The following is a 12034-nucleotide window of genomic DNA, read 5'->3' as shown; positions in this document are numbered from 1 at the left end:
AGCCTCAAGCTTGAAAATGCTATTTCAGGTACTGCTCACTGACTTCAAACTAAGTAGAAATCACAACCGGTAAAAAGATACATAAAAAAAATCAGGCTTCAAAATCTCTATTTTGAAGGAATTTCGGTTTATTTAACTAACCACTATAAGTTCTTCACTGAACTCTAGTTCCTGTGGATTTTTAGCAGTCCTTATGAAACCCAACAGACGCCAAGGCATCATTTAGCTTCTGAAACCATTTTTCTTTCCTCTATGTGACAAGTGCCTGGAGTGAGAAGTGAGAAAATATTATCACAGTTTTCTCTAAAAGGAAAATTAATTCAAGCCAGAGTGGATATTATTAAAGGTGAAGGAGGATCTATAGGTGGTATACGAAAAGTCTTTGACTATTAAGTAATGAAAAAAAACTTAAAGTACTTTGTTTAGGGAATCATCAATTTAAATTCATTCAGATTCATTATGAATGAAAGCGCATGGAGGGTTTAAAACGGCATCGGTGTCAGTGATCACACCCGGCACTCTGGCTGTGTATACCAGAGAGAATGGCAGCACGTGTCAATGCAGTGAAGAGAGGGGGGAGAGACAATACTATACCACTAGAGTGCACCCTGTAGCCTTTAACATAATGTTAGTGAGAGAGAGTGAGACAGACAGATAGACAGACACACAGAGGGGAAACATAAGGAGAGAAATGAGAGAGAGAGAGAGAGAGAGAGAGAGAGAGAGAGAGAGAGAGAGAGAGAGAGAGAATAGGAAATAGAGTAGTACCAGAAAAAGAGAAAGAGAGCAACACACAGTTGGAGACAACGGGTGGCACAGACAGAGAGAGAGACGGGAGAAAAACAGACACAGTCACAGTGTAAAATAAAGAGAGAGATGAGTGGGAGAGAGTGGAAGAAAGAGAACATCAAATCAAGAGAGACATATTTCAGAGGGGAAGTCCTGGCTGCATGGTGCGTTCTGTGTCACTGCCGCTGTGCGGTGCTTGCTGGCACTCCAGAGGGGTCACTTCTGTCGTGTCGGATTTATCAAAGGGAACCAGACCCTCCCTCCATCCTCCCTATGTCCAGGCCGTGAATCTACTTCCCTTTACTCCTGCACTCTGCAGCTATGGGGCTGTCCTCTCATGAGCAAATCAATTTGAAATGCAATTGATTTGCTCATCACAGAAACCTCATTCTCAGTTGCTTCTTAAAAGAATAATCCACTTTTAACACTCTTAAAAAGAGCTATTGGCAAAGTACCTTGTATTTCTGGGCACCGTTTTATTCTTTGGTGTTTTTTTCTTATTCCCACAAAAAACTGGGCAAATGTAGATGGCGAGAAGTCACCTCAAGTTTGATAGCTAATTTTCAGCTATCTAAAACGTCAACGGGTAAACGTAGGGATTCCCTTATCGATCCCTACTGTTTCAGTTGTCGGGGGTAACAGACTACATACAGCTTAAGTGGAGTTAATGGAGTTTCATCAGTCAAATAAGATATTGCTGTGTAGACTTAGTTTCACATCAGTTTTGTAACTGATATTTTAATGAGTTTATTGGCTAAAAGTTGTGGTATATGCGTGGCACCTAAAAGTTAAACAAAGAGTGTCACATCTTTATTAAGTCATCAAGTGCACTCTACCCATAATTCCAATATTTCTGACTGCATTTGAAGGCAGCATCTGCTTGCTATTTCTTGTGACTGTTGACGAGTTGCAGAACAAGTGCAGAAAATCTAGGAGATAATGAGGTAAATATTGGTCTTTTGGACCCACAGTGGAATCGTTTGGCTTCAGGATTATGCTACATGAGCTGTTTGGAATAATTTTATGGTCATTTTTTGTCATGTTTGAAACTCTAAAGAAACTGTCTCCTGCAACTTCTGGTTGAAGAAGCTGTGCCAGCAAACTGGCCGTATGTTCTATGGGCACACTAACTTCACCGGTGTTTCCACTGACATGAGGGTGAGTAAGTAAATGACTCCCCCGGTGCCAAATCACGTCATTGTTTGCAATTGACAGGACATCGAAAAGGTCACCGAAAAAGTTGTTAAAAGCTGTTAAACACTCTTAATAATCTATAAGAGGTATCGCTAGTGTGGCGGCTTATAGATTCCGATGAATTAGGTAATTTGGAACCAGGACTAAATTGGAATGGTTCTCGATACCCTGCCCTTGGTAAACCTCAGGTTTTGGTGTCAGCCCCTCTCTTTCTAGACTACCCATTTTGCACCAACTTTCAACAATCACACAGGGAGAAATCCATCGTAGAAGGCAGAGATAACAATTTCTCCACTGGCAGCAGCCTCAAAAGACCAGAATGCAATGCAGCCACAAGACATGTTGCGTTTTGAGTAATGGGCAAAACTCTCTTATTTTCTTGACTCTTGCTCTTAGTAGAGAGGGCAATAGCTATGTATACTGACACATACTGTATAACCCACAGTTTAAGGCAACAAGTTCACGCCTGTTCCCTGGGGTTTGTCAAAAGTCATTCTGGGAAATGTAGGAAATCACCAACTGAAGTAGAAATAGATGGGGCCAGCTGGGGAAGGTTGAATGAAATGTAGCATTTGTTTTATGTATTGCAGTTGATTTTCAGTCAATTAAGTTTTATTATTTTACAAATAAAAATTTGTAGCCAATGAAATGATTGTTTTGATATCAAGATGTTATTGGCTTCGTCAGTGTGTGATGGCATGAGTGGCAGACAAAATGCGACATGCCGCTCTGAACCAAATCAGAGGCTGTAAGTGGTTTGTCAGACCTTTGTTTATTATTGTTTCAAGTTGGTAGACTAGACTTAGACGTCAGTGCCCAGGGGATCCTGAGCTCTTAACTCCATGCTTTAATACGCTCATTGCTCAGATTACCAATAAAATGCTGTCTTATTCATGATGCTGGACACACTACTAATTAGGTATTCATGCTCAATAAACACCTCTGCCAATGACCAACATGTGCATGTGTGCGTGCGCGTTATTGCCTGCGTGCTTCTATACTGTTGTGTGCTGCATTTATCTCTTCATTTTAAAAACACCACACACCACTTTAATCGCTGCTTCCAACACTTCCGACGTTGCCGAAGCCTGGCTCCTATTCAAGTCTGATGCTAATATATTCTAAAGGGAGGAGGGATAAAGTGAGACCCTCACTGGGAGGGAGAAGGGCAACGCATACAGAAAGTGTGATGCGTGCAAATGAGATGCAGCAGTCAGGTATTTATGATGCTGGGAAATTATCGAGGGGATTAAGTATTTAACCATGCATGTGTATCTGTGTATCATTAACATCGTTTAGCTAGATTTATCCCCCATCAACTCAGACAACCCCGTATCGTGAGCTGTATGTCAAAACAGGGCTGAGATTGAGCTGTGTACTGTGAGGGTATTTGCCATACATATTCCACACTGTATATAATAAATACAGCATAAAGTAGGGCTGGCAAATTAGGTTTTCTGAAGCTTTCCATAAAATGGAAATGTGGTGAGGAGCTTCAGGACCATGAAGCTGTCTTTGCTTTTGACTGATGGATTTAAATAATGAATTCAAACTGTCAGCCAACTGATTCTCTCAATTCTTCACACACTTTTGAATGGTACTGTAATATATGCGTCAGTGATGAAGTAATACACACAAACATCTTGTAATGTATGTATCAATATATGAAGTGCCACTTCCTTGGACCATTTTGAAACAAGTGAATCTTTGGTGTGATATTTAAAGTTCTACTTGTCACTGCAAGAATTTGGAAAGAGTTTTGGGAGATCCAAGTCTGTGTGGAGCTCAGCCATCAAATATAACATCGCTACTGTAAAGTAAGACATATGACATCAGAAATACTGTGGAGTGATTTTTAGATTTAGCTGTGCCTATTCCTACTGTTAACACTGGATGACATTTTAATAATGTGAAGTATACCCCCAGATAAAAATAGATATGCAGTGCATTACAGCAGTGTGTTGTTATTATTATTGTTGCCAGACTCTTATTGATCCCCAAAGAAGAAATTCTCTTTTCACTTGCCCTCCTCCACAGAAATGTCAGAGCGCAGGGTCAGCTTTACAACACACAGCAGGGTGGATGTTTACTGTCATGGAGGTTTGAACTCGGATCTTCTGATTGAACAACAGACTCACTGTGCCACTGGATTGCTCAAATTCAGTTGGATTAATGTCATTTTATACCATTTACTAACGGTTTATGTCAAGTAGATGAGCAAAACTACATGTAAGAATGCTAATTTCATCCCTTCACTAACACTCATCTGCTGTGAGAACAAGCTGTAATATTATAGGATAATGCGACTTGAAATATTTCGTTTGAGTGTCCCAACCCCTACAGCTAACACTGACTGGATGGTATGGTAATCTGTATATAAATGATGTGATATTTCACCATAACAGACTCAACATAGGCTAGCTTCATAAATGGCAAAGAGTGATGAATTTGCGGTTACTCTTCATGTAAATGGAAGAACATCTATCAGAGAACATCTTGTACATGATCTTGTACACGTGTACTCACAGTGATTCTATCTTGGGCTTAATTCATCAAACTCAAGGTCAGTCTTGCATGTTCCCATCTCAGTAATACTGTGTGTAATATTGGGAAAGGCCAACGGACCAAGTGCTGCTTCAGTTTTACAAATCAAAAAAATAACAGTTTTCTTTCCAAAATCATTTTCCTTCCAAAAGTAGATTTCTACCAGTTGAAAACTGCAACATCTACACTATATCCCTACAAAATTATTACTGACTCATGATGGATTATTAGACTTTTACTTACAAAAAAAGAGTGTGACGCAAAGTAGCATGTTTCTAAATGAGTACATTTAAATAATTTAAATAAGTCTACAAATTTATTGTGCTATACTTGATGATTTAACATGTCAAGTGTCGTGTGATTTTAATTTGCAAACTAAATAAAACTCCTATTCCTATTGTGCCTTTGAGGACCTTCTAGACTGATGTCATTCTGTCTTCCTGGCTGAGTCCACAATAAAACCAAACTACCATATTCGTGTTCTCAAAACTGACAAGGACAATGTTGACTTGAATTTGAATGCTTTGTACTGTGTAATAAATAATGGCATTGATGTCGCTGCCATCCTGCACCTGGTTCCCTGCATGCAGTCATCACTTATTACAATAGTCCTTCGACTCAAACTTTTTTTTACTATCCATGGTGACTTTCCATGTGTCAATGTTCCTGTGCTTTGAATTGCCAACAAAATAAAACTAAAAACTAAAATCAAGTCTTACCTTGCGAATGCCTTCCTTGGACTCCTCAACATTGTTGTCTGCGCCTCCAGTGCGGTTAATCATCCGCCACATCTGGGAGTACATGGGATCTCTCTCGAAGGGGTTCATGGCCTTGGAGCGCACCTGATCATAAACTGCAGAGTCCAACACTGTACCATAGGGCAGCTCTGTCTGCTTGGATAAGTCCTGGAGAGACCTAGAGGGAGAAAGGGAGGAAAGAGGGTTAGCATCCATGTAGATCCAAAGTACTGTAAGTTACATAAAGAAATAAGCAAAGACTCAGACTTAAATCTAACTTCAAATCAAAACTGGCTATAGACCCTTGGATTAAGGCTATCCTTAATTTAGGCTATGGCAATTTAATAGTAATGATCATAACAATAATGTGAAACTTTATCGATCCCTGTAGGGAAATTCTCTTTATAATTGTCCCGTCTCAATAGTGTGGTAGGAGTGCAGGATGAAAACAGCTCCCCTGAAGCTGTTAGGGACTCAGAGTCTGAAGGACACTTCAGCAGGGCGGGTGTTTGCCGACACAGGGGCTTGAACCTGGGTCCTGCGGGTGACTGTCTCCCTACTCACTACACCACCTTGCAGGCTGTAGAGTCTATATCTCTGCTTCTTACAGTTAAGGAAGCTAAACCAACAATGTGTACTGTGAGTTTTGGGTAAAACAAGATAGAAAAGACACTATAATGAATACGCGATGCAATTAATCGGTTCAGGAAACAGTTTAGACAGCAGTATGCATCCAGCTGAAAACTACAGAACACTGCGCTAACAAGGCGGCTGGTATAACTGCACTTGGTGGATATTCAACTACTGTAGCAAGAAAAAGGGAGAAACTAACAAAGTGAAATTTAAAAAAGCACAACTCAGTCTGTCTTCCAATTTATCCTTCTTTCTCTCTCTCTCTCTCTCCCTCTCTGTGTCTCTGTCTCTCGCTCATAAAATTGCCACCTCTGGGGGAACACACAAGCTATTGTTAATTATAATGCAACGGTGCTTTGGTTGCCTCTCAAACGGTTTGGCCGCTGAGAAATGTAATGGAGAACCATTACAGGAACTAATTACTGTTTGTCAAATGGCTGCAAACACACCACCCATGGCTTTGAGAGACACACAGTTGTGAAAGTAAACACGCGCGCTCGTAGAAACACACAACGTATGTCCCCCCCTTAATGAAGAACAATAAGTGTACAGTGTCTTCATTAATTCAGTTGTACAATACACTCACAGAACAGATTTAACAATGGGCAGAAATGTAAGTAGGTATTGTTTGGTTTGGATTATTACAGACACACACACACGCACACACATTTTGTTTTATTGAAGGTCACGGCTCTTGCTTCCCCTCCCCCCTCCCTCCTCACCCTCATGTGCTCCTCAACTATCTTTCTGACCCGCTCTAAAGAAAACCCTTTGAAGGTTTTAATGAACTTGGCCGCAAACATGAATCTTTCATTGCCGTCAATTAATCTTTGCCCTTATAATCCACCCCACCTCCCCACCAGCCCACCACTCCCCCCCCCCTCCCCCGTATATGTATGCCTGTCATCAGTGCTCTTGGACCAGAATACCCTTCTTCACTTGGGGGGTGGCTCAACTTGTCATTTAATTGTGTGTGTATGTGTGTGTGTGTGTGTGTGTGTGTGTGTGTGTGTGAGTGTAAGAGATAGAGAGAGAGAGAGAAGAGAGAGAGAGAGAGAGAGAGAGTGAGAGTAGTACTGTACTTTAGCTCTTGGGAGGCGGTAAGGTTGAGCTTAGAGTTTGGTGGCACAGAAATCCATATCAACTCAATAAACAGGCCTTCCACTATTTCTTCATTTCATTTTAAAAGCACTGATGTGAGAAGAGGAGAGGCTTTGGTTAATGAGGAGACAATACAAAGACATGATAAAAGAAGATAATACAAGAAGTTTGATTAATGAGGTTGGTGTGCAGGACAGATTTAAAATATGTCTGTGGTGATTGAAACGACAAAGTAGCTCCAGTCAAAATAAGATGTAAAGCACAGTGAAGCTGCTTAAGGCACAGATCAGCAGGATGCAGAACTTGTTTGATTGCCTTCTAAACTTTTTCTCGAGGTAAGGCAGGTTGAAGTTTGGCATAGATAAATGCAAAGCACTGGCAATTTAGTATTTATATGACTGCAACAGTGTTGATCCCAGGTCTGCCAAGAAATTGCACAAAACTGCTCTCTAGGGCCAGAAAATATGAAAGGGGAATTCTAGAGTGCAAGTCTCGGAAATTGAAGGCTGTCATTTCAAAATGCTATATATAAAAATTGTGGGGAAAAAAGCAAACAAAACAAAAACATGACCTCAAGTTCATTCTTCGATTTCTCTAAAATATAAAGCATCCAGTCTGTAAAAGTGTTGTCAAGAGAAGAACAAAGGTCATCTTCTGTAGCATCTGTTCAAAAGAAGCATTTGTACTAACTGATTTAAAAGAGTGGGTGTCCCTTTTTTCAAACGGTGGGCATCTAATTTTGGAATGAAACACTTCAATAATATTTTAAGACTGTCACTTGCTAGTCCTGTGGCTGCGTATAACCAGGATTTCTGAATGGCTGAACAAAGAGTCTCAGATTCAGTGTAGTTCTGCTCTTTTTAGAAAGCCAGGTCAGCTCTGCACTACAAAGGGTTAAAAACCAAATTGTCTATTGCACACATGTAAACCAAGCCCTTTAAACAACAGGGCCACGGTTTACCAGCCCCTGAGAGCAAAAAACACTGCAGTGCACTGGCCTCATGATTACTTAATATGAAAGATTTATATTTAAGGGGGGGAAGGGACTCTAAAGGGCAGGGACAGATGGAGAAGAAGGGAGGAGAGTAGAGGAGGTGGGTGAGACGTCTCATGTTTACAATAATTGATTTCAATCAAAAACCATTAAATCACTGGACTTCAAAAAACACTGGCAGTGGTCGTTTCAATTTACAGCTCTACTTTATTACTATGTGTGAGCGTGTGTGCGTGTGTGTGTGTGTGTGTGTGAGAGTGTGTGCACTCACTCATGGGGGTGTCTGCACACAAAATATACGTGTGTGCTTAATTGTGTTTTTGCGTATGTCTTGTGTAACTGAGTGTGTGTGTGTGTGTGTGTGTGTGTCTTCCTGTCCTCTGTGTGTGCTACCTCATTTGGCAACCAATTATCTCCCCCCTAAGCAGCTCAATGATCAAGTAAATGGAGTAAGGAGCAGCTGAATGTCCATGTGACAAAGGTAGAAGATATCTGTAGTGAGAGTATGTGTGTGTGTGTGTGTGTGTGTGTGTGTGAGTGTGAGAGAGAGAGAGAGAGAGAGAGAGAGCGAGAGAGAGAGAGAGAGAGATTCACAAAATTGTATGGAAGACAGAAACTGTACTTCATATGTGGTCATTTTTGTTGTGTGTGAAAGCCAAAGGACACAGAAGTTAGTGTTAAAATGCTTTGGGGAGAGTGGTGGCTCAATACTGCTGCAGTAATAGAAAATATCTGCTCAGCAAAACAAACAGCTGTGTAACCTTTAAGGAGAACAAGCATTTAGCGCACTTACCTGTCTTGTTTGCTTGAATGAATTGGGTTGCTGTTTACTATGCTACCTCTGGTGTTAAAAACAGGTTATAGACAAGTTATTCCACAAGCATTTAAGCAGATTAACAAAAAGCAGCTTTTGTTTTTTTTACAAAAAGCCAAAGGACAAAGATGATCTTGGCTGTACGATTCTGTGGGGAAATTAATTTGGGGGAAAGCTTGCTGGGCCTTGATCAGTCCATTAACTTACTAACAAATGTTCGCTCAGGCACTGCGGGCAGCTGTGCAACCTTGAACAACAACATGCACTCAGTGTGGGCCAAAGCCACAACACCTGGTTAAAGTCTTAATCTGCAACGGGGAGCTGCGCTACAGCTTAACAGCTATAATGTGCAGTTAGAACAAATTTTTTCACCCTTAAATTGCCTGGCACAGCTCATTATGCAATGACTGATAATATGTAACAGCTTAACATGCTCTTTAGAATAGATATATTTTGACGTTTTACTTTTGTTTGGATTGTAAATATTGGAAGTATTGGTGGCCTTCATAATCAGTTGACACTATAGATTAATTTTTGGTCAAGTATCCCTCCTCATTTCCAATTGCTCAAAGACGGTGCTATGAGCGAGCGACTGATGTCATAAAAAAAAAAAATGCCGAAGCAGTAGTATTTTGCATTATTACCTCTCGAGTAGACATTGCTGTTGGGCCGTCTGCTCTAATTAGCTACCTTACCCGTCTCTGCTTTGAATATGTAACTTTTATATTTCTGTCCATTGCAGGCTACCGTAAGCTGTGCCAGAAACCAGTCAATGCCGCTACAATGCATTAGTCGCTGACAGAGGGTGATAAAAGTCATAAATTACTTAATGACCCTTTAAAAAAAAGTCAGGTTGAGGCTTTAAAATAGTAAATGAGTGGCTGCCAATCTCTGTGAAGTTGCTGTCTTAGCTGTTGGGATGCAACATACATGGGTGCCCACACACACACACACACACAAGCACACACACACGCACACACACACACACACACACACACACACACACTTGATTGACTTTATTGGCGTTCTTTAGCAAAGCAGAAAATACGACATCTGCTGTGTGAGATTGGAACAGGAGAGAAGAAGCTTTTCATCCTCAAGCACTCCCTCCCTTCATCCCTCCTTCCTTCCATCCCTCCATCCCGACACCAATTCTTGCACTCTCATGTACCGGTGCCCTTTTCTTACCCCCCCCAAAATCCATTCCTCACTCTCTCTACCTCCTCCCCACTCCCCAAACACTCTCCCTCTCTCCTCTTTCCTTCTCTCTCTCCTAGTTCCCTTCTCTACCTTCCTTTCTGCTAAGCTCTACCTCTCTCTCTCTACCTCTTCTCTTCTTAATCCGTCTCATCTTTTCTTCCAAGTTCCTCCCTCTCTCCACTTCCAGTCCACTTTACAATGTTCATACTTCTTTGTCTGTCTCTCTCTCTCTCTCCTGCTCCCTCGCTTTGCCACTCTCTGCTGCCATCCCTCACTGTTTTCCTAAAGGATTCACACTGAAATTGAGTGAAAACATCCAAGCGTGAAATAGTCCAGAGAGGGTTCTGAACGCTGACTTGTTATTTCATTTCCAGGATGAAACAAGGGCATTAATACTTAAAAGCCCTGTCTGTCCTGACGGCTCACTAAGACACCAAGAAGAGCATTTGCCTCCATTCCTCCCTCCTTTGCTTCCTCCCTCGCCCATGCGTTCGCTCGCTTGCTCTTTTGCTTGCTAACTAATTCATATTCTCAATTGTTCACTCACAAACGCATTCACTCACTCACTCGCTCAGTCTATGTAATATGTAAATCAAGTATTTATCAGATAACAGAGCATGCTAATCACAACATCACTGTTGACTATTCGCTCTCCTAATCTTTCTCCTTATTGCTGTTTTGTTATGCTTCATGATTGCTTTCAGTTTACTTTGGGTGTGTTCTTAAGCACCGCTCACCCCACCACCCATCTTTTCGGGGCCCCGAGGCCATGCGAGTGCTGCTGTTTAGGTGGTAATTACGCCACTAATGACCCCAGAAGAGTCAACACATTAAAGATAATACATTAAAATTTATGGAAATCCTTAATTAGCTGAATCGATGTTGAATGAGGCAGCAAACTGAGAGGCTTGCATTAATGACAGCTAATGTAAACGAACAACAACCAAAAAAAAAAACACACAAGAGAGAGGAGAGAGAGGATAGACAAGAGGAAATAGGGAAAGTGATTCTTTTTGAACATTATTTCCCTAGTAACTGGAGAGAAGGGCTTGGGATAAAAGAAAGGAGAGAGAGAGAGAGAGAGGGAAACAGAGGGAGGGTGGGTGGAAAAGGCAGCATGTATCAGAGTGAGAAACCAGACAGACTGACAGAAACAAATTAAGAGACAGATAGAGATGAGATTTAGAGAAATAAATGTTGTTTATTCCAAAGCTGAGCACAATTAACTGTGGAACTGCCGGGCATACCGGATGCTTTGGCATCCTGATTAGTCCAATGAGAGATGAGAATTTTCTAGTGCCACCGGGAGGGAAGCAGGCAAACACATTATCACAAGGATAGATAAACAGAGGGCACAGAGCTTAGGGAAATAACGTGTGCGGGGTGTGTTTGTGTGTGTGTGTGTGTGTGTGTGTGTGTGTGTGTGTGTGTGTGTGTGTGCGTGTGTGTGTGTGTGCAATGAGAGGGGAGGGCTTTAACAGTTGAATCTATACATCATTTACCCCAACATGAGAGAAACAAAAACACTGACTCTAATTCTCTCTCTCTGTCTCTCTTTATCTTGCCTATGTTCACTTGAACACAGCTGCAAACACATACACACAGACACACACAGACACACACAGACACACACACACACACCATGATAGATCCAAACTTGAGGCAGACAGGAAATTGCTATCCCGCAGCAGGGTGAAGACGGAGGGAAGAAAGGCGGGAGAGAGGGACGGAGAGAGAGGAAGGGAAAGAAAAGAGAGAGAAAGGGAAGGGGGAAGAGGGGAGGGGGAAGCTCTCCTCTCTCTAGTATTATGTCTGTCTCCTTGGATTGATTTCCACACTGAGCTACTATCAAGCACACTGGGGAAGACTGCAGTGTGTCTGTGCATGTCAGTGTGTGAGCAAGAATCTGTTATGTATACGCCACTGTATGCACATGATATGGTGCATGGGTGTGTGCTAGTGTGTGTGTGTGTGTGTGTATGTCAACATGCCTGTCTATGTTTGGATTTGTGTGTGTGTGTGTGTGTG

The 12034-nt window shown here is 41.5% G+C and overlaps 1 protein-coding gene across 1 annotated transcript in view; it reads right to left on the bottom strand.

Annotated features, from left to right (window-relative positions):
* LOC139668021 (glutamate receptor ionotropic, delta-2-like) overlaps positions 1 to 12034 on the bottom strand; it is a 78614-nt gene that overhangs the window by 27463 nt on the left and 39117 nt on the right. Inside the window, exon 5 of the mRNA XM_071547496.1 lies at positions 5247 to 5442. Within this exon, the coding sequence (XP_071403597.1) occupies positions 5247 to 5442 (196 nt within the window). The remainder of the gene's footprint in view (positions 1 to 5246; positions 5443 to 12034) is intronic.

The sequence above is a fragment of the Centroberyx affinis genome, unplaced genomic scaffold, assembly GCF_046629955.1.
Source record: "Centroberyx affinis isolate AG114_WGS23_722 - 3 ecotype Tasmania unplaced genomic scaffold, CSIRO-AGI_Caff_v1 ptg005956l_1, whole genome shotgun sequence".
In the NCBI taxonomy this organism is placed as follows: domain Eukaryota; kingdom Metazoa; phylum Chordata; class Actinopteri; order Beryciformes; family Berycidae; genus Centroberyx; species Centroberyx affinis.
This window is presented reverse-complemented; position numbering and strand designations above follow the sequence as displayed.